The sequence below is a fragment of the Amaranthus tricolor genome, chromosome 12, assembly GCF_026212465.1.
Source record: "Amaranthus tricolor cultivar Red isolate AtriRed21 chromosome 12, ASM2621246v1, whole genome shotgun sequence".
In the NCBI taxonomy this organism is placed as follows: Eukaryota; Viridiplantae; Streptophyta; class Magnoliopsida; order Caryophyllales; family Amaranthaceae; genus Amaranthus; species Amaranthus tricolor.
Genome location: NC_080058.1, coordinates 1,847,203 through 1,871,101, shown reverse-complemented (window position 1 = coordinate 1,871,101; position 23,899 = coordinate 1,847,203). Strand labels below are relative to the sequence as shown.

Sequence of the window (23,899 nt, the reverse complement as noted above, 5' to 3'; positions counted from 1 at the left end):
TAGTTGCTCTATAAATACCATCGATTTTGTATGTACATTTGCAAGCTTTCTTCAATGTACGCAAGAATATAAGTAATACAGTCTGCACTCGCTCTTACTACTTTTCTCCTTATATTCTCCCTAATTATTAACCATATCTAAATTAAAGATGGATTTTTTTTGTGATTAATTATATCTTAATGGATTTGACCCACAAAGTTACTTTAAAAGTATTATTTAAATTAAGATGAAATTATTTAGAAATTAATAATATCTTAAAAGGATTTTATCAAAATAATTATGACTTTTTTATCAGTCTTTGCTATGGTAGTTATCCTCAAACACAGTCCCATGCAATTACTCTTTTCGATTAAAATTTACAATATGAGTATATGACTCATGAGTTTATTATCCTTTGTATATGTACATGAATACCAAAATACTTCTCCTATTGCATAAAACATATTGTTTGTCTTCTAATGAATAAATCAATTAGTCTACTTACTTTAATCCACCCAATACATATATTCATAAATCAATAAGTACAATAAGTAGCTCTAATGCTTTATGGAACTTCAATTTGTTCAAAGCTCTTCTACATTTAGCTTTTAAAGTCTCGCAAAATTTTCCAATTTCTATTAGTGGGATTTATATTTTTAATTAATAAATTGTCAAAATACATTCTCATGAATCCTAAATATCATCATACTAAACTAAAATTTTATAATTTTTTCCCTTATTCTACTTTGTGGCAATTAAGATATTTTCATTCTTCTTTATAGTTGATTTTGTTGAACTCCACTTTGAAGAAATAGAATTATCTATGTAACATTCTCTATATTATATAGTGAAAATTCAACACGTAATAAGAAATAAAAAAATTGAATTTGAAAAGCAACTATTCTTTACATGTAAAAATCTAAATATAAAGTAGTATGATATACTCATGTTTTAGTGTAAAAGATATGAACCTCTCTTTAAAAGGCCTTAACTTTCACTTTTCAACACTTCAATCAGAAAATTAAAAGTTAACCGAGTAGAATAATAGTTGAAAACTTTTCATTTATGGATTTGATTCTCACCCTACATAGTAATTGTAAGATATAGGTTTGCGACTAGTTGCAGGAATTTTTTTTTTGAGGATTTTTTTCGGTCGAAGCACTCTTTATTCGCATACGTCTTTATGGATATGGGTTGACTGTCGTCTTTCTTCCTTCCTCAGACCCTAATCATAGTTTCTATAAACGGGATACACCCGATGTGATGACCACGATGATGATTCTCACCCAACATAACAAATTGATTTTTCAATTTTTTTACCAGTAAGGATTATCTAGTCTAACCTATAAAAAAAATTTATTTAGAGTCTAATTAGTAAATACTCTCTTTGAAGACCTTTTAGTTATTTTCAACTTTCTTCAAACACTTCTCATGCCTCGCAGCTAACACAAACCTCAAAGAAATGGCAACACGACGCCAATTTCTCATCTCTTTACCCAAACAATTCACATCACTACTTCCTACCCACTTGTACTTTCACCAATCTTTTTCATCCTCTTCTCATCCAACTATTTCATCTTCATCAACATCAACATCAACATCAAATAATCTAACAGTGGACAAAATCCTACTGAATTTGAAACTGGGTAAGTCTAATTACTTTCACAAAAGCAGCAATATATATCATTCTTTAACCCCTTTTGATATTGCTCATGTTTTATATCAATGCCGTGAAAATCTCCATTTGGGTTTAAAGTTTATTGATTTATTAATGTTTAATTTTCCCAATTTCAGACATTCAACTCTTTCATTTTGTGTTATGGTGCATTTTTTGGTTAGGGGTAGAAGGGCATCAAATGCTCAAGCTTTAATTCTTAAAATGGTTAGAAAAAGTGGGGTTTCTAGGGTAGAAATAGTGGATTCTTTAGTGGGTAGTTTTGATCAATGTGGTTCAAATTTAAGTGTTTTTGATTTGTTGATTAGGACTTATGTGCAAGCTAAGAGATTAAGGGAAGCGGCTGAGGTTTTTGAATTGTTGATTAGTAAAGGTATTTGTGTTTCAATTAATGCTTGTAATAGTGTTCTTGGTGGGTTAGTGAAAGTTGGATGGGTTGATTTAGCATGGGAAATTTATCATAGAATTGTTAAATTTGGAGTTCAAGTGAATGCTTTTACATTGAATATAATGGTTAATGGTTTGTGCAAGGAGGGCAAGATGGAAAAGGTGAAATCTTTTTTGTTAGAAATGGAAGGAAAAGGGATTTTTGCTGATAATGTGACATATAATACATTGATTAATGCTTATTGTAAGGAAGGCAATGTAGAAAAAGCCTTAGAAATGATGGAATTGATGTCAAGGAAGGGGTTGAGGGCAGGTTTGTTTACCTATAATGCTATATTAAAAGGGTTTTGTAAGATGGGAAAGTATAGTAGGGCTAGGGAAATGTTGGATGATATGTGGGAAAAGGGGTTGAGTCCTGATGCGGGTAGTTACAATGCGTTGTTGATCGAGTGTGGTAGGAAAGACAATGTTGTGGAGGGTGAAGAATTGTTTAACCAAATGGTAAGTCATGGGGTTTTGCCTGATGTAGTTAGTTATACATCATTGATAATTATGTTTTCTAGAAATGGAAATCTCGATCGAGCGATGATGTACTTTAAAGACATGAAGGTGAAGGGGTTGGTGCCAGATAGTGTTATATATACCATTCTTATTGATGGGTTCTGTAAAGCTGGAATTGTTGCGGAAGCCTATAGAATGCGCAATGAGATGATTGAACAAGGCTGTCTTATGGATGTTGTAACATACAACACCATTTTGAATGGCTTGTGCAGAGAACAAATGTTAAGTGAGGCTGATCAGCTACTTGATGAGATGCTGCAAAGGGGTATATCTCCTGATTTCTTCACTTATACAACCCTTATTCATGGTTACTGTAAGGCTCGAAACATGGACAAAGCAGTTGTATTGTTTCAGACTATGATTCAGAGGAACCGAAAACCAGATATTGTAACATATAACACTTTGATGGATGGTTTTTGCAAAGAGGGTTTTTTGGAAAAAGCTAATGATTTATGGGGTGATATGGTTCACCGAAAAATAAATCCTAATCACATTTCCTACGGTATTCTCATCAATGGAAATTGTATTGTGGGGCGAATCCACGCGGCTTTAAAGCTTTGGGATGAAATGGTTGAGAAAGGGATTATGCCAAATATTGTGACTTGTAACACCTTAGTTAAAGGTTTTTGCATTTCTGGAGATGCAGCAAAAGCAGAGGAGTTCGTGACAAAGATGACAGCAGAGGGAACTTTTCCTGATAATGTCACATACAATACTCTAATACAAGGATACATCAAGGAGGAGAAGACAGATAGAGCATTTGTTCTGCTTAAGAAAATGGAGGATCAGGGGATATTGCCTGATGTAATATCCTACACTGTGATACTGGATGGGTTTTGTAGGCAAGCTAGAATGGAAGAGGCAAATTTGATATACAAAAGGATGATAGAAAGAGGTGTGGATCCAGACAAATCGACTTATACATCATTGATTAATGGATATGTTAGTCAGGACAACCTGAAGGAGGCATTCAGGCTCCATGATGAAATGCTTCAAAGAGGATTTGTGCCAGATGACAAGTTCTGATTCTCCTCTCAGATGAGTGAATCCGTTGGGTGGATCACTGTCTCTATGGTTAGGCTATGAGAAACTCAAATGAAACGTTGATGGATACTATTATAAGGTAGTATCTCATGTTTGATCCTGTTTATTGATATAGTCCATATAATCAGCTGGTTTTTGTTGAGATTTACGATCCTGTTTAAACTGATATAGTCCATATGTTCCTTCTAGACTTCTTTCTCAATTGCCAATATTGCCCGCTTTCCTTTTGTGATGTGAATTTCAATTCATGACAATTTGCTTCTTTTTTGGTGATGCTTATGTGATTTGTGACTCTTGCCTTATAGTATTCACATTTCATACTAATTTCATGTTAACTTTTGTTTGCACTGTTTTCATCATTGAGCTGTGATATAATAGTCTATGCGCTGTGTTTATAGGTGATTCATGCGGGCCCGCAAGTTGGTGTGAAATTTGCTCTCAAGTTTAAGGTAGTTTGCGGAAGTATGAAAGTGTATGCACCCTCTTATATGAGCATCTTAGTTATATATTTGAGGTAATGAATTGTGTTGGATTAGAGAAAATTCTAGAAGAGGATCCAATTTCATCTCAACCTATCAAGAAATGTTAGAGGTTTTGTCTTAATTTTTACAGTATTGTCGTGATTCCTAAATTTTTATGATAAGTGCTTTTTGAAATTCATACAGTTATTCTAGGTGCCATTTTGGATGTTGCTGATCTGCATTTACTTGGATCCTTTTCATTGAGCTGTGATATAATAGTCTATGCGCTGTGTTTATAGGTGATTCATGCGGGCCCGCAAGTTGGTGTGAAATTTGCTCTCAAGTTTAAGGTAGTTTGCGGAAGTATGAAAGTGTATGCACCCTCTTATATGAGCATCTTAGTTATATATTTGAGGTAATGAATTGTGTTGGATTAGAGAAAATTCTAGAAGAGGATCCAATTTCATCTCAACCTATCAAGAAATGTTAGAGGTTTTGTCTTAATTTTTACAGTATTGTCGTGATTCCTAAATTTTTATGATAAGTGCTTTTTGAAATTCATACAGTTATTCTAGGTGCCATTTTGGATGTTGCTGATCTGCATTTACTTGGATCCTTTTCATTGAGCTGTGATATAATAGTCTATGCGCTGTGTTTATAGGTGATTCATGCGGGCCCGCAAGTTGGTGTGAAATTTGCTCTCAAGTTTAAGGTAGTTTGCGGAAGTATGAAAGTGTATGCACCCTCTTATATGAGCATCTTAGTTATATATTTGAGGTAATGAATTGTGTTGGATTAGAGAAAATTCTAGAAGAGGATCCAATTTCATCTCAACCTATCAAGAAATGTTAGAGGTTTTGTCTTAATTTTTACAGTATTGTCGTGATTCCTAAATTTTTATGATAAGTGCTTTTTGAAATTCATACAGTTATTCTAGGTGCCATTTTGGATGTTGCTGATCTGCATTTACTTGGATCCTTTTTCCTCTGGTTGCTACAATTTGTTTGTACTGTTTTCACCAATTAATCATGAAATATCTCTCTCTGCTTTGTCTTTATAGGTGATTCATATGGGCTAGTTGTTGTGAAGGTTGCTCTCAAGTTTGAGGTTGCGGGAGCAAATATAGAGGTTTCTGTACCCTCTAATTATTCGAGCATCTTTAGGTATGTGTTTGAATAAAATGTTAACATTACTAGTACTGTTTGCGTAGTTACATGTAACGCTGCTGTTCATTCAACTTCATCTCTTTTGCGTATAATGAGAGAAATTTTTAGAAGATGAAATTTTCTTCTTAACTAATATAGAGTAATTAGTGGTTTTTCTATGACATTTTTCATATTGCAATTTAATTGTGATTCCTAAATTTTCTGAAAAGTGCCTTTTAAAATTCATAGATTTACTCTAGTTAGCATTTGGACATCTTTCCTGGACCGATCAGCTGGTTTTCGTTGAGTTTAACGATCCTTCCCAGTATTCAAAAGCTGCACATGGGTGTTCCAAAACACGGTCATTTGCGAGTAATAACTTATAAAAATATTTCTTTGGGGTATTTAGCTAGCTTTTATAGTGAAGTGAGGGCAAGTTAGCTGGTAGTCCGGTACAACTTCGAACCATTGGGAGGCAGTTATGAAATTTGAATCCCATTTTTTCTTTTTTCCATTGCCGTGAGCGTAGCTTTGAAATGAAACCCTAGAAGAGCTTTGATTCCAATAGGTGAGCTCATATTAATGAATAATGTATATAGCTTGGTTCCTCCGCCTCCTTTTTCTCACAGGTAGGTAAGTACAGACCTAATTGCTGACCAATATCCGTAAAAACGTATTATGGTTTCTATGTTTCACCAACTTTCTCATGCTGGCTGTTATTCTTGGGAAACTTTCAGGAGTCAGATTTGTATGGCACGAGATTTTTTGCACTATCTTTCGTCTCAGATGTAAGCGTCAGTTGACAAAGAAATTTCCAAGTCCTATACGGGCATTACGAAGCAACTTGAGAAGTTCCCTCGTCTCATTTTTCAGATTGGTGAGTAATTTTATTACTTTCAAATTTTAAATATGGCAAGTAGGTTGTTTCTTTTCTCTCAAGTCTAAATTTTCGGCACATTATTGACTCATTCATTCTTAGATCATTCGCACTGATGTAATACATGCCTATTTTATCTTCTGACTTTGCATGATGCTGTAATTTTAACCCTTCCCAACATGAATTTGAATGTTGATTGCCTCTTTTCTGAACAAATGCCGTGTACTTATCTTTACAAAGAAACGTCTGACGAAACTTCGATTGGTTACAAGTTTACATCTCATGTTTGCGTATCCCAGCTGAATTTTTTTTTTCTTATACAATGTCTATCAACTCATCTTAGAGCTGTTTGATTTCTAATTTTGACCGCAGTGTATTCGGTTTTGAGGTCTAAATTGCTTTAATTTTTTTTCGTTGTACTGTTTATGTTACCTTGAGAATCCTCACCACTCTGATATAGGTATGACCCACCAATACATGATTTGCTAATGTCCTCGCGAATCAAGAATCGAAAAAAGTGAATTATGATTGGTTTTGGGCTACTTTTGAGTCATTTTGAGCAAATCGTGAATTCAAAAAGCGAATTAGCTAGCAACTTATGTTACACTAGTAATCTAGTATGGCCTATGGCACTTGGACACTTCATTTTGGTCCAAAATCATGGAGTATTTCAAGTTTAGCCAAGTTGGACATGCGTACTTGTGTCAGAGTTTCGACTTGGGTCCACGAGTTCGACTAATTAAAGTTATACTTACCGGCTATTATGAAGACTTTAGAACCAGAAACTGTGAAACGTATACACACTTTTGGTTAATTTGTTCATATGTATAGTATTTGTATAATATCTTGTGAATTCCACCTTATTTTGCCTTTTATGTTTTCGAAATTACCATTAGTTAACTACTTTAATCTTTTTTTCTGATTTTATGCCTTAATTCTGCAGACTGGATGAGTGGTGACGCTCGGATAATCAACTTAAGGTGGTGATTTTGTTCGTTTAATAAGTTAGAACTGATTAACGGAAAGGTCACGCCTAGGAGCCTTTTTTTTGAAGTGAAGACTTTAGCCTTAACGGTACACGTTAGTTGGACACTCCCTAAAACTGGCCCAACGAGTGAGCAGACTGCAGTAGTCTGGTCAGGTCATTCTACGACAGTTATCCGCCAATAATTGGTTGCATGGACTCCGATTGTTCATACTAGCTACTCTGAATTGGACAAAACATGCAGTAGCCTAAAGGTACACTCTAGCTGACTGCACAACTCGATCATGTTCAGGCTGGAAATTGTTCCTCTGATCTTGTTCTTATGGTAGGGCGAGGGAAAATTGTCTACCTTAACACCAAGAAATCGCGGGTTTTTTGTTGGTTGTGCCGATTCTACTATATACTACTAAGGAATTGTATTACATTCAAACTTATCTACCAAAGAAAACTGTGAACAGGGTATCTTAATCAAAGTGCAAGTGTCATGCATGGATGAATACCAATAGACTTTATGAATCTTTCTTTTTTCAGTTTCCTTCATAGGAGTATGTTATTCAATTCTATCACCAGCTAGTCTCTTGAGAGACCGTCTTTTTGAGAGACATATTTCAAGCTTTGCTCATTAAAGATTAATGTCTATTTACCGTATTCTTAATGCCTATTTATATTATCCTTAATGCTTACTTGTTGTATTCTTAATGCCTACTTTTAATATCTTAAATGCCTACTTATATTATTTTTAATGTTTACTTATAATATTTTAAAAAATATATAATAGACTGGTCCAATTAGAGATGGTCTATTAAAAAGACCATCTCTAACAAAAAGACCATCTCTAACAAGAATTTATGATCACATTGTTGGTATGTTCTAAAGTCAATTGAGAAAAATGGTGAAATGTTGACTTTATAATTGTATTTTTTCTGTTCATACATTTATCATGTATTTTGATGTTTGATGTTTTGTTTTTAATCCCCTTGATAATTCTAATGGGTATATGGAATTCAATGTAGTTCTACTCAAATTGGTGTTGTTTAAGTAGTGAGATGAGATGAGATGTGATGAGATGAGATAAAAATGTGTATAGTTAATAGTTCTAATATGTGGTTGAGATAAAGAAATAAATTATATATATAGATGAAAAGTAAAAGTGTGTGAGTCATGATTAAAAATAAAATTTATATTTAACCTCAATTTTAGGATAACGACTTTATTTTGAAAACTAAAATTTTTTAAAGTTTATTTGAAATTTTTTTTATGATAAACTTATTTTTCTCAATCTTTCCGGATAGTAGACTTTAATCTAATACATATTTTGTCAACTTCGTTTACATGGGATAGTCAGCGATTGGTTTGTATCAACGTCATCAAAAAAATTATCTATAAAAAAAAAATAAATTAAGTTGCCGATAATAGAAACATACACTTGGTTCTTTTGTTCAAATTACTTTTCCAAAATCAATAAATTATGTTTAGGTAATGAAATGAAAAAGTGTAAAAGATACTTAAATTATTTGAAAATAAAATATAGCCGGGACAACTATCAGTATACTGAAAGTGTTTATTTTAAGTGTCGTTTACACTTATTTTATTACCGAAACAGTTACGTGTATATTTTTGAGTGTTTTTGAATCTCTTATATATTATTCTTATCACCTATTCAATTACTAAAATTGATATGATGACCCAGTTTTCTCACTACCGACAATAAAAGGGGAAATAGGATGAATGGAATGCGTAGCTTAAGTGGTCTTTTGACCAAAACAAATTGCCACCATTTTAAATATTTTTAAGAGTGGTTGTAAAAAGTAGGTTGAAATATTGAATAGAAATACAATTATAGATTCAATTGTTAGATATGAGTTATTAGACTCGTTTCAACGAAATTATAAAAATTATATATATTAAAAATTTTATAAATCATAAATAAACTTTTATAATATTTTAAATAAATATATATTATCTTTAATGTATTTGGAAATAATTATGTTCAAATTTGTCTCCCCTTGTATAAAAAATTTGAAAAATAGCATTTAAAATAAAATGGAGGGAGCGTCGACTATGCATAAAACTACTCCACATGTAAAGTTTATAAATTGTGCAAAAAGTGGTTGTTCAGGTGGTTGGTATTACTTATCACTCGACTATCTGATCTTGGTTACTGATCATCAATATTACAGAGCACATACTGTTGGTCATAGACTGGTTGGTAAATAACGATCAAAATTGGGCGGTCGAGGTTTTCGATTGGTACTTAAGCACTTTTTTGTAGTGTGCCTCGAGCAAAAAACTAATTAAGCACATAAGAGAAAAAAAAAAAGTCAATATCAATAGCATTTTCAAGCGGATAAAATAGTATGACTTTAGGTATACAAGTGACGGATAGTATACTCAAGTATATTTTCAGTCTTAAAAGGTTATCACACTTTTTCATTTTAGCATAACTTTAGGTATACAAGTGTATTTATTAATTTTTTTAATTCTTATCCACACTTTTTCTTTTAGCTTTTTTTTTCCTCACTTTTAATTTTATACAATTTAATAATTTTTACTTTATTTCTTAATATTTATACCAATTATTAGTAATGTAATCTCTTAAAAAGTCGGAGGGTGGGAGTAATGACTGGTAACCTTTTCGACAACTACCCTTAAAGACTAGTCTACTGTGGACATATAATTTCAGAAATTTCAACTTACAACTTGAAGTTAGCTAGCTACCATCCCTTTCATAAAAAAGGGATACACTAGTATGTTATAGAAGTTGAATTAATAAGATAGACTTTTACAATGCCTATCACTTAATTTTAAAATATTGAAAAATAAATTATATTAGGATTATACCCGTGTTATACACGGTTAGGGTTCATTTTTATTTTTTATATATTGTTTGTGTACATAAAATGTAGGACTATTGACAAAATTAGTTTAGCAAAGTCCTCAAATAAAACCTTTTCCCACCTCTTGAATATGCTTGATAATTATCAATTAAGCAATAGTAATTTTATATTAAATGTAATCATAATACATAACAAAACTTAAAGTGCTAATGTTGTTACTCTTGAATAGATATTATGATTAAATATTCCTCATAAACTGCACGCTCGAATTAGATTTCGGAAAGCGTATGATGTTGTTACATGTATTTTTTGTTTGTGTAATACATACTGAAAAAGAGTATCTTTGATGACTTTTTTGTTGTGAATTTATAAGATTAGATAAGATTGCATGAGTTACTCTCAATGTGTTACTTTAACTTTATTTCTCAAACTTTTCATCTTTTCTAATAAACTCCCACTTTATAGTGCATTAAATTAGGAAATATGAAAAGAGAAGTTAATTTTTAACATTATTTAGTCTCATTATTTATGGGTTAGAAATCAAGAATAGACATTATTAATATTAGTATTCGTATTAACATTAATGTGAATTTGAGGAGCTTATATCATTACTAATTATATTATTACAATTATAATTACAACCACTTCAAATAAAACTCTTGATTAATAATTTGCATTGTTTAGTCACAAGATACTTATGAATTAGTAAATTATATGATGATTTATACTGCCAAGGATTTTCTCTTTAAAAATTTAAAAAAAAAATATTTGACATGAAATTAAATAAGCACTAATTATATTGACTCATGCGTGATTTTGTCATGACTTTTAAACTTTATTACTTTATTTATTTCATAATGTTATTACATTTAATTATTTTCAACAATTTTTAAGTATCATTGGACTCTTTATATCCTTGAATATGCTTTATATAAAATTTTAAAAAATAAATATTAAAATTTTATACATTGAAACGAATCTAATAAATTTGGATCATTATGAAATAAACACAATAAGAAAAAAATTAAATTCATCTCAAAAAAAAAAGAAAAATATAAATCTTTAGAGTAAGTGGAGACAACATTCAAAACCCAAATGTTGTTAAGTGGCTCTTGCCTAAGGTGAAGTTTGGAGGGTCATATTTACGCAACCTTATTTTTGTTAATGATGAAATCAATAAAGTGATTGTTTTCAATTGACCTTGGTAGCAGACGTCATAAGCAACTTCACATAAATAAAAGTGCACATGATTTAATAAGTCACTTAACTTCAGTATATTATAATCTAAAATCAAAAAACTATAAATTTTTTAACCCATCAAAACAACAGACATGAATATAGTATTGGAATTTGGAAATTGGTAACAAAGATATTTTTTGTTTAAAAAAGCAATGATTACATATTTATATTGAATAATATGCTATCATAAAAAATATGCTATCATAAAAGCAAAAGAAAAAAAAAACTAATCCCATGGACAAATGAGCTACTAGCCAATCATCAGGATTACAATATTATCAATAAAAATGTCAAAAATATTTTAAAATAGACAAAAATCATACAACTATTCATTATAATTGTAACAACCCGACTTATCATTGACTGAGTAAACAGGGTCATCAGGGGTTCATTTCCCAAGAAATTTAAATCACACTTCCAAAACTTGAGCAAAGGGATCACCAGCTCTTTGACGTAATTAACTCAGCTAATTTTCAAACCAAACATCTGACTAAAACACAAGGTAATCATACAATTCTCTTCGGGTCCAATATAACCAACACAACCAAGACTAATATACATAATACATCTATCAAAATCCTTATACAAAATTATAAATTCCCACGTGCTCAACTCAATATAACATCCTTGGAACTCAATTTAACTCCACTAACCCATCGTTCCCGACCGAATTCGATCTGTAAACAACTAAAAGATGGAAACAACAAGAGATCAGATTAAACTGAATGAGAAGAAACAATCCAAAACAATCAAACACAGTAATTCAAAACAAAGGTTTAAAAACAACATCAGTTTTCTAGATCTATGTGCGCACAAGGAGTCTAGTTGAAAGGAACATCCATAGCTCTAAGACTATGTCACTCTCGGTTGAGGCTAGTCAATATTTGAATGACAATTCACCTCAAAACAGGGGAATAGGAGACAATGTCTCACCACTCCGTAAATGACCTGCTCGTAAGCCCGATCCATTGACCATATCAATATCAGCATAATCATTCATAAACAAATTTATCTCAACAATATAAATTTTACAAACTTTAATAAAACATTTTCAAAAATTGTAGTCTGGCCAGACCCCTTTTTAAGGGACTGCTACTACTCACCAAAGATGCTTCAAGGAGCTAAGTCCGTTTCTCCGCGATCGCTAGAAAGGTTCCTCGATGACGTTGTCTCCCGACTGATTTTGTGAAGGAGATTTAGGTTGACTGCGATTTTCACCGGAACAAGGACACCAAAATCGACCGAAAATGGGGTTGTTGTCGCGGCTGTTGCTGTTTGTACGAGAAGTAACCACCAAGAAATAGTGGTGATTCTAGGGTGCACGATCTCAGGGACTACGAGAGGGGAAGGAGATCGACTATTAGTTGAAGAATTTCAGTGTAAATTCGCCATTTTCATACGTATGACGGCGAGAGAGAAAGAGGAAGGTGATCTTGCTAGTTTTTGGTTCATACGAAAGGGAAGGGAGAAGAAAATGGTTGCCTGATTTCCTTTGAGTTCATCGCGTGAGAGAGGGAAGGAAGAAGGATCTTGAGTGCTTGTTTTTGTTTTTATTATATATATATATATATATATATATATATATATATATATATATATATATTAATTTGAAAGAAGGGGAAAAGAGGAAAGGAATTAAATTGAGAATGTTTTATGTCATGAGTATTTAAGGTTATTCTCGCACTAATAATTTCCTTAAACTCACTCGTCTTAAATTATTAATTTTTCAAATGTTATAATAATAAAAAGGTATGGTGGTCAAACATAAAAAAAATGGAGTAGAAAATAAGAACGACTTGGCAATAGTATTTTTTTTGGAAATTGCACGTAATTCTGAGATTTTGGGTTTTCCACGTGGTAATCGAAACTTTTAAAAAATTCACGTGATAACTCCGAGATTTATCAAATTGTTCCATCGTGACCCTTTTGCATATTAAATGTTAACAAACGTTAATTTCGAAACTTAAAAGCTGTTGTACACCTATTTATGCGACTTATCATTTCAAATATCATCAGTTTCAACCTTTTTTCCCCAAAAATATAAACCCTAACTTTACCATTTTTGAATTTGGGGGAAAAATATGATTTGGATGAAAGATGGTCGAATTAGGGTTTATATTTTGAGGAAAAAGGTTGAAACTGATGACATTTAGAACGGTGAGTCGCATAAATAGGCGTACAACAGCCTTAAAGCTTCGAAATTAATGTTTGTTAACGTTTAATGCGCAAAAAGGTCACGGTGAAAAATTTTAGTAAACCTAACGTTACCGTGTGAATTTTTTAAAAGTTTTGGTTATCACATAGATAACCCAAAACCTCAGACTTATCAGATGATTTTTTTTATTATTATTATTATAAGATAAGTTGAATGTAACTTAAGACTTTTTAAAAATTGCTATCTGGTTTCTAATCGAGATGGGACAAGACGGATTCTCAAATAACTTCACTTCTTTATCAGCCACTTCCAATCTTATTCCGAGTCTGAGCCAATCTTACGTGTTTATTAAAAAGGACACGCTAATATGAAGGATAATAATTGTACTAGCTGTATTAATTATAATGCAACTAAGATCTTCATTTGTACGGGTTTGGTCTTTGACCGATTTTGTTTTTGATGATTAAAATCATGTTTTTTTTTAAAAAAAAAAAAATAAATGAAAGCGTGAGACTTCTTAATGGTTTGCATAGGCAAAAATTTCATCGTAAATTTAAAGAGGACTATCATTATGCCATACCTCATTACAAGTATTATACCTCATCCGTTCTAAAATACTCCTTAGATTATTATTTTTGACGCTGTTTATCGTTTAAGCTAATTTTATATATTGTGGCTAATGTGTAAGAAAAAGTGTAATCTTGTTTGAATTGTCTAATCGCATACTTTCATAATATTAACTTTTTATAATTTTTAGACGTGTATAATTTAATATATAAATAATCAAAATAACACATTGAATTGTGTATAAAGTTAAATGTAACAAATATAGTGGAAAGAAGAAAGTATATTAACGCCTTATTTAACAAGTCTATGCATGAGCAATGTTGTTACATTCACGAATATAAAACGAAAACTTAAAAGAGACATAAATTTGATATTCTAATGGATTCTTTGAAACCCTAATAATTATTTTATTGGATTTTTTATATAATATTTTTATATCTCTCAAAAAGTTAATGTAAAATTGGTTGTGCTCAATTATTAAAAATAATTGTCTTATTGAGTTTGCTACATATTTTTTTTAAAAAGTTGTTATAAAAAATCTTAAATGTTGAAAATTATATGTGACATATACAACTAGAATATACCAAAAACAATATTTTTACATAATGATTGATTTTTTTTTCATACAATAATGCTCAAAGAATCCAAACTCTCAACTTATTATCGTTCAAAAAAAATGTAATTCTTATAATAATATATGTGTCTACTAGATTCCTTCTATTTGAGTTGAAAACTGCCAAAATTGTTATTACTTTTCTTTATAACAATAATGAAAATAAAAACTACAATAAAAAAAAAAGTTGTTAAAAAATTAAATAGAATTATTCATTAATTATTTTGACGAGTACTTGCTATATTTATAGTTTACACCATATACTCTTCTATGTTTTATAATTGAGACATTCAAATTCAACCCTAAAGGTAACGTTTTAGTGGGAGGGTATATATGATATCTAGTATAAATATTTATGAGTTTGACTAATATATATACATGCAAATAAGTGTACATCTCACACATAAATAATAATAATAACAATAATAATAATAATAATAATAATAATAATAATATAATTGCAAGATACTTGGGAAAATATACAACCTTTTTCAAAGCCGACTTAAATGACCACTTTCGTCTTTTCAACTCAAGGCCCCTCTTAATTATTTTCCCACTAGCTAATTAAGCACATTTATTACTTAAAAAAAGAAAAAACCAAATCTAGACTTTTTCCTACCAAATACTACATATAATAACAATAATATATTATTACAAGATAATACAATCATTGACTTCTTCAAAAGTCAAACATACCCTCCTCTATATATGATCATCTTTCTTCTTCCTCAAAATTAATCCAATCTTAATCTCCTTTCCTCTTTACAAATCAAGATTAAGGAACAAAAACCAAAACCTTAATACAAAATATAGTCTAAGTTAAGAAAAACAACAGACAATCCATACCCGTAGGACCCTATCCCAAAACCCTAATGCAATTGTTATAATTAATCATGTCTTGTTTCAAAGGAATTTCATTGATGTTATCATATGCTAATCCAAGAACTAAGCTAATATCATATGAAGGAACCACAAAGATCATAAAAGGGCGTATAAAGATCAAAGCAGGAGAAATTATGTTTAAATATCCCGATTGTGTTATTTGCCATGCAGATTCTTTTTATCTCGGGCGTCCAATCCCTGTCCTGGCCATCCACGACAATCTGGTGGCTGGCCGAACTTATTTCATCCTCCCTTTGGACCGACTACCATGTGGCAGTGGACTACTCTCCGCTGCCACATTACAATCGCTATCGGCGGCTCATTCGCCTAACTGTAGCCCTAATATAAGTTTATTTAGTGGTGGTAATGAGAGCCCTTTTGATTATATTAAGGATAAAGATGGAAGAGTAATTATGATTAAGGTTGTCCCTGAGTTTATTGCTAAGATTATTAATGGTAATAATAGTGATAATAATCATCCTATTTATAATAGTTTATGTACAACCCCAGAGTTAAAGAAGGAATATGAACATCTTGTTAGGGCTAAAGATCAAACATGGTCTCCAAAACTTGAGACTATTTCTGAGGTTAAGATTAGGGCTTCTCCTACTTCTAAACTATTGAGATTAGAATGGAAAACAAACAATAAAAAGTTCATTAATTAATTTGTTGGTGATTATTAGGGTTTTCTTTTAGGGTAAAATTTTATAGTTTTTTTAAAGAATATTTGATATATAGCAGCCACTCCAATCAATTATATTTGTATCTGATAGTGACATATTCTCATACAACATGTCACTATTAATTGTAAGTATTTCGGAATCGAGATAATACATAGCATATCAAAGGACTCCAACTATCAGCTTAAGCTCCAACATATTTGTCTATTCTCAAACCCATGCGTCTAGTATTTGCAACCTTAATTCCTACCTCTCGCACATTGGGTTCTTCACCTAGCCAATCGGATTCAGATCATTACTGATGGTTGGATCAAAGCTGCTTCATGATATATTATGTACTAAATCTTATTTTATATATATATATATATATATATATATATATATATATATATATATATATATATATATATATATATATATAATGTATATAGTATTACAATTCAAATGTACATTCATTACATATATACTATTTATATTATATAGATATAATTTTACTTATTTTGTAACATAATTTTAAGCTTATTTAGAGTTTTGTGTCTTTTGATTCATTTTAGAAGCTTGTACTCTACTAAGAGTTAGAAAGGAAACTTATAAAAGAGGAAAGAAAAATCTCGAATCATGAAAATGTGTGGCAAGAATCTCTATATGTGAAAAGATTTGAAATATTAGAAACCTCATCAAGGTCTAATATGATATATTTTTTATTGGGCTTATATTATAAAACCCACAATTGAGGAGAGTTGACTGCATAAAATTGGATGAAGTTTTATCTTAAAACCAACTAGTAATAAAAGAAGTAGGCCATCAATCTTATAAGTTGGTCGACCTCTTCAATTTTTAGATGTGAGATTACATGTGAGTTATTTTCCACCATATTACTAATTGAATCTGATTTCGTGAAAAAGAAGAAAGCAGTAGAGCTTTCATTATTTTGTATAGTGTTTGTACAAATGGCTCAGGATGCCTTTTACAAGTATATATAGGTATGAGACACATGTCAGAGTTTGTTATGAGTAACAAACTAAGCTAATGTATACTGTATACTCTCTACTTTGTATTATTACATTGTACTGAAGGAATATGCAAGGTGGTATACTCTCTACTTTGTATTATTACATTGTATTGAAGGAATATCCAAGGTGGTATTCTCAATACACCATAACTCTGAATATATATTTTAACAAGTTGTTCGTTCATGAGAGTAATAATATATTTAAAATTATAATAAATAAAAACCAAATTCAAAAAACAAAATATTAAAATATATTTTAACACATAATTTGTTAATAAATTCTAAATCTTATGCTATATTGTATAAGTTATTTAGAGCAGTTTAGGAGTAGTTATCTTAGAAATCTTATATATATTATTAACATTACAGATGAATGAAAGTAACACAGAAATAATATACACCAAAACTTGGTGATAAACCAGAAATCATGGTATTAGAGCCAGGTTCGATCAACAATTTAAAAATGGTAGGTTCGAAAAGAATGACGTTCCCACCCTAATTAATTACTCCCACATGCGAACTTGACGGGGGTTCGCATGTGAGGGGGGTGTTGGGATGAGTTATCCCACATCGATAAATTGAAAATGATGTGCACGCTTTATAAGCTATTAGAGACCTTCTTCCCATGTGCTATATGGTTTTGGATGATATATATCTCCTTGGCTTATGAAGTGTGTGCACTTGTGTCCCCCTTTAATATGCTGGCATTCACAATAAGTCCAGCCTAATTTAACAGTATAATATTATTAATTCTTATATAATTTATAGTCTAAACTATTTTCAAATTTACTATTTAAAATAAATTTATATCCGTACCCCAAAAAACTTCAGGTTAACAAGATTCTTTTATTTAATTACATATTTAGACAATGGAATTAAGGCAATGAGGAGTATATTATACAAGAAAGATAATATTTATAATTCTCGCACTAGATTCAGAAAGTTAAAATATAAAAATAAAGTATTGAATATTACTCCTTTTATTTCATAATGTTGGATATTTTTAATTTTTTTCATAATGTTTGATATTTTTAATTTTTTTTCAAGTTATAATTCGAGTCTTAGTATTTATATAAATAAAACACCATATAAAATAAAAAAATTATATATTGAATATTATACTATGGGAGTAATTACAACAATACTTAACCTTTTAATTAATAATTTTTCATAAATTATTATGAGAGACGATGTAACCGAGAGATGTATAGAAATATTACAATTAAGTGGCTATAATAACAGGAATTTTTTTACCAACGTAATGCTAAATTTACAAAACTTCCAACTATACCGTGACTTTTTTTCAAAAGTCTCATAATACATTCCATATAGGGTAGAGGAAGTCTAGCAAACCAGAGCAAAAAAACCTTTTTAACGATAAAATTATTAACAATAATATTATTAACAATGTCAGCGGTTCCTAAATAATAAAAATGATTTAAAGGAAATATATGTTTTTTTTTCAAATTTCTTTTATTTTTTAAATGTATATGCGCACATATTTAACCATAACCTAGGTGCTCGTTAACAATTAAGAGTACGACTACGAGTAAAGACATCCAAATATCCAATTTGATACAAATATATACAAATTTTTCCAAAAAGCATGATATATATAGAGGGTGATAGCTTGTAGCTGATAACTGATTATAGTGACTAATTTGACCAGCTGATTTTGAACCTGTTAGCCGCTACGAGCAACTTATAAGCTGTTTCAACCAGCTAATTAACCAAACACTAGCATTAGCTAGTCTGAGCACCAAAACCTCTATTTATATCAAAATAAACTAAAATTATTCAATAAACTAATTTACCAAACACCGTCGTGGAATAACATTTATATGGGAAATTTGCGAAGAAACACATTTTAAAACCCCTTTTTTGTAAAGAAACACCTTTTATAATTTTTTTGTAAAAAAACACCTTTTAAGAGAACTTTTTTTAAAAAAAACATATTAAATCAGTTTCCGGTGACTTTTGTCAACTTTCCGGCGTTGACTATGCCATTTGTCAACTTTCCGGCGTTGACTTTTGAGCTCAAATGGCATAGTCAACGCCGGAAAGTTAACAAAAGTCACCAGAAAATGATTTAAGGTGTTTTTTTTAAAAAAAGTTGTTTTTTTATAAAAAAATTATAAAAAGTGTTTCTTTATAAAAAAGAGATTTTAAAAGGTGTTTTTTTTTGCAAATTTCCCTATTTATATGGATACAAATGGTCAAATAGCATATAGTCATATACATGTTTATATGATAAGCATGTAAGCGAAGGCACTCAAATCCAACACTAAGCTGGCCTTTTCTTAAGTTATAACCAAAATTTAAGAGTCGCCTCAGCCACCTCGTTAAGACGTTAACTAACAGCGATATAGATGAAATTTGCTGCCAATAAGCAATCTCGGCATCAGACACAATACTTGAAGGAGGGGTGAGGGTGATCATGGGTGATGAAGGAGGGTCGACCTGAGGTGCTTGAGGCTATGCGTGTTAAAAATATTTCTTTGCTTTTCGATAAACAGCGAAATGAGAGTTAAAAGTTTGTAAAATTGCTCTAGAATGTTTAAATATGTTTAAGGAAGTTTGAATTATGATCAATAATAGTGGAGTAGCGTGAATGATATAAACAAGTGATTTAATGTTTGAATAGAGACAACCATGGGCCAATGAGATGATTGACGGAGGAGGAAAGCAAAGCCAAGTGATCTATGCTTCAAACGAAAGCTAAAAGGGAAGAACTCGCTGAATGCCAGCAGCGAGATGATCGGAAATCGTTACATAGACTTGATTCACTTACCCGATTCAAATTTCTTGATGAAATCTTCTTGCAAGTTATTCTCTTCTAACTGTCAACATTTAATCTGTTTGTAAATCCTTAAATTTCTCCTAATTCTGTATTTCTGTCCTTAATTGAATCATAATATTTTGCATTGCTCATATGCCACTAGGGTTAAGAATTTTGCTGATGCTTCGGAGAATCATTAGGGTTATTTGGATTCATTCATTTTATTGAAAATTGGAAGCTAGTTTTAAGCATTGTAGCGCAATGTGAATTAATCGTTTTGACAAGTATACTAGTTTTATGGATCAGTAATGGCACATTTCAAAGAATGTTGACGATGATGTATATTGTTAATTGTATAATGAGGAGAACATTTTGTGGAAGCTCCCAATTAGGGCTTTGCTGGTGCTTTTGCAGGAGTCGCAATTGTTGATGAGCTTGATCCTAAGCAGGGTTTTAATTAGTGTAGTTTTTGAAGTGTCATGTTGTTGATGTGCAATGTACACTGATAAGATTAAATTAGGTTTATAGAATAAGTGGAAGAGATGTTTTGAGTTTTGAATCATACGTCCCTGTTTTATTTGGTGATTTTGGTTTTGTGCTTGTTATTTGTAGGATGCTTAATCTGGATGAGGAGGGGAACTCGTGGAATGGATTTTAGGGTTAGTTTGGAATTGAGCATTGTAATGTTTGAATCTTGATTGGTTGGGAGTTCATAGTTAAGACATTAGCTGTCTTAGAGGATGTGTGACAGAATTGCTAGAAGATTGATGAGGTTTGAAAGGCGTTTCATCCGATGAGAACTGTTGATAATGGTGACTCGAAACGAGTCCTTATCATGGAAAAGGTGAATCATGGAGTCACGGATCGCGAATGAACTCGCGGGGCGCGAGTACTCGAAGAAAAGTTTCTGTTTTGGAGACTAGGAAAGTCGCGGCTCGCGACATAATGTACGGCTCGCGAGTTTCAAGTGCAAAAGTTACTGTTTTGGGGAAACGTCAAGTCGCGGCTCGCGACTAAAGGGGCGGCCCGCGAGTTCGGTGCGAATTTTTGCGGTTTTACCTTTTTCGTGTGTTTGACGGTTTTTTGTTTGTTACTTGGAGCCCAAGCCTCTTTATTCAGGGATTTAGTATATATAAACCCCTCATTTAGGGTTAGGGTTTGATGTCACAAATTGGAGAGAACACAAATTGAGTCATTGTAGTTTGTGAGAGATTTCTTGATTTATCTTGTAATTCTTTGCGATCATAGTGAAATTATTTGATCTCGGTGCCGGTGGACGTAGCTATCACATTGATAGTGAACCACGTTAAATCTCTGATGTTATTCTTATTGTTTGCATTGAATTTCTTTATTGTTTCATTATTGTTTCACGATCGTTGCTTCCGCTGTCGCACGACAAGAATCTTAGTGGATTAGAGGTCACTTTTGGTTAAGAAACTCTTATGGGACACTATAAAAATAACTTAACATTAGGACAATGCCGCTAAAATGGCTAGGGTCTCATTTCATCGAAAGGTTGTTCTCAAAGTGGGTCTGTTTGGTGCAAATGGTGGTTGCCTGGAGCTATTGGCTAAAGTTATTGGTTGGTTTACCTGCGGAATGTATTGATTGATTTGCTTGGTGTTGAGTCAACTGATTAAACCAATTGTTATAGAGATGTTTGTGTAAAAATTAGTTGTTGGTTTAAAAGCCAGCTGCCAAAGAAAAAGCCGATTGCCAAGCACCCCCAATATATTCTATTGGTATTGGTTTCATTAAGAGTTTGGTTAAATGAAATTGTGGTTTAATTTATGAGATGTTACCCTCTTTAAGAACATTTTGGTAATTGTCATCATCCCGATAGTTTGTAGCCTATGTTAAATAACTGTAGGAGACAAATCACTTGGTGCTACTCAGTTGACAGTGCAAGTGCTAAACTTGAGGAACTTATGATTAGTATGAGCGACCTTTTTGGGCAAACTGCAAAATTTTATAACAAATTATGTAGTGAATAAGTTATATAGATAACACTAAGTTCAATGCAAATCCTTAAAGGAAATGTTTAAAACTCTGGATGTAGAGAATGAGAAGCTTTAAATTTCTTGAATACTATGTGAAGTATATGGCATTGTACTTTGAAAAAAGATGCCTACATAGGAGCAATGGTGTAATATCATTAATGTTGAAGTAAAATCCTGTTTCTCTCCAATCAGAAGTGTTCCCAAAAAGATAATCGCTGCTCTATTTTTCTGCCATTTGCTTAGACAAGGAGGATGTTTATGTGGTCAAATTTGATATGTATTAGGAACAAGTTCCTGGACTATCAACCAATCAACTTCATTTTGTCCTACACATCTCCACTTGCATAATTATCACCATTTTCCCTTCCCCTGCTCATTCCCTTTTCTTAGCTACCCTTTCTACTGACACTACTATCAATCTCTTGAACCTTCGATAAGGTCCTTCTGCATTTGAAATAGAGTAGTTATCTGTTATTTTACAATAGTAGCTATATATCTGTCCTATCCCTTTTGGATGTAGCTCAAAATATTATTGTTATTTATTATGCTACTGTTTATAATGTTTATCAACTTGTTGCTGTGTGATTGTCATCCTTTTTGACTCTTTACACTTAAATTGAGGTTGTGTGGATGTTTTTTCTTTTATTGTTGGGACCCTTCAAAGGACGCTTGGACACTTAGTTTGCATATTTTGATTTTTTCATTAATAGCCAAATTGGATACTTGGAGATATATGTGACTTGGACTCATCAAGTAGCATAGTTCAGTTGTGAGGAGTAGTAATCGGTGTGGTTTACATATGTGTGTGTTGAATCGCTGCTGAGGAATTTAGTAAACTCTAAGAGGTTCTGAAAACTTGTAAGCCTTTGAGGTGTTTAAATTTGATTAGTTGTGGAACTTATATGTTAATTATTGCTTGAAATAGCATTCTTTTTAAAGGTTCGGTGAGTTGATTCAGTGCGGGATATGTAAATAAATATTTATACATAAAGCTTAGCTGAATGCTTATAGTTAAATTTTTTTATGCTTAGTTATTTTATAAATAATATAATTATCAATGCATCATGAATGGTAAGATGGGAAATGCGAACTCCCTTTTGTCAAGACTGGAAGCAAAGGAGTGTCTCCTAATGATACAACTTACGACACATTAGTGTAGCTTATTGTAATGAAGGTAACATTTTAAAGCACCAGAAAGGATGAGTTTAAGGTCTAAAGAAAAGTTAATTTTACCTATTATGTACTCTTGGGATTAACGCTGGAATTTTTGTCTTGTTATGTAGAAGACTGGGATGGTAATTAAGTAGGCTAGGCAATTGTTGATGAGCGAACAATCGTTAGGTGTGGGTGAAAATTTAGTTCTAAGAGCTTGTTTCTCAAAAATCTGATCACATTGGTCTAATTTTAGGCATTCTTCTGTTTTGCTGTTCTTTCTTCTTCAGACACATTTGGCTTGGGGCTAGAACTATCTCAATTGTATTTTTAGGTTTTGACCCTCATTTGGATGTTCAAGTAAATATTGATGCAATCTGAAAAATTGGCGATCAAATTACAAGAACAAAATCTTCTGCTAGCGAGAAGAGTTTAATGAGCTGTTTTATGTTGTTGTGCCAAGTCCTAAATCTCAAGCCATTGGTGAAGACTTCGAGCACCTCACAGCTCGCGCAGTATCTTGCACACTTGAGAGTGAAGATGTGAGTGCAATAGAGTATGGAGGATTGAAGTTTGGATCACTTGATAAAGTGATCAAAGTGGATGATGACTTAGTGTGCATCAATGAAGGCAAGGGAGTGCTTGAGGATGACTCTTGGATGTGCATTGAACAAGAGAAGACACAAGGGAAGTAATGCACCAACACAGCAGCTGCCACTCGAAGAACAGAAGGCTCTGAACCCTCGCTCGGGTCGAGCGGCCAGCAGCACCAATTTTCGTCAGTTGCTGTTTTTATCGGTTTTGTTTGGGCTTTAAGCCCTTTTTTCCTAGTGTTCTAATTAGTTTTAGGGCTATATAAGGGTCTTTAG

General features: G+C 31.9%; 2 protein-coding genes across 13 annotated transcripts; both read left to right on the top strand.

The window, feature by feature from the left end:
- The first annotated feature begins 1,376 nt into the window (after positions 1 to 1,376).
- Positions 1,377 to 7,837, top strand: LOC130796779 (pentatricopeptide repeat-containing protein At5g01110). 12 transcript variants are annotated; one of them, XM_057659172.1, is made up of 6 exons: positions 1,377 to 3,725; positions 4,045 to 4,457; positions 4,769 to 4,819; positions 5,168 to 5,270; positions 5,990 to 6,129; positions 7,073 to 7,835. In XM_057659172.1, exon 1 carries the CDS (start codon positions 1,442 to 1,444, stop codon positions 3,626 to 3,628), a length of 2,187 nt encoding a protein of 728 aa, XP_057515155.1. In that variant the 5' UTR covers positions 1,377 to 1,441; the 3' UTR covers positions 3,629 to 3,725; positions 4,045 to 4,457; positions 4,769 to 4,819; positions 5,168 to 5,270; positions 5,990 to 6,129; positions 7,073 to 7,835. The 12 variants fall into 12 exon arrangements, 11 of the variants coding, with proteins under 11 accessions (XP_057515155.1, XP_057515156.1, XP_057515152.1 ...); XM_057659173.1 differs by having other exon boundaries at positions 4,769 to 4,842; XM_057659169.1 differs by lacking the exon at positions 4,769 to 4,819 and having other exon boundaries at positions 4,045 to 4,095; positions 7,073 to 7,837.
- A 7,581-nt stretch (positions 7,838 to 15,418) lies between these two features.
- Positions 15,419 to 16,072, top strand: LOC130797154 (uncharacterized). The gene has a single exon (XM_057659640.1). The coding sequence runs from the start codon at positions 15,419 to 15,421 to the stop codon at positions 16,070 to 16,072; it is 654 nt and encodes a 217-aa protein (XP_057515623.1).
- The last annotated feature ends 7,827 nt before the right edge of the window (positions 16,073 to 23,899 follow it).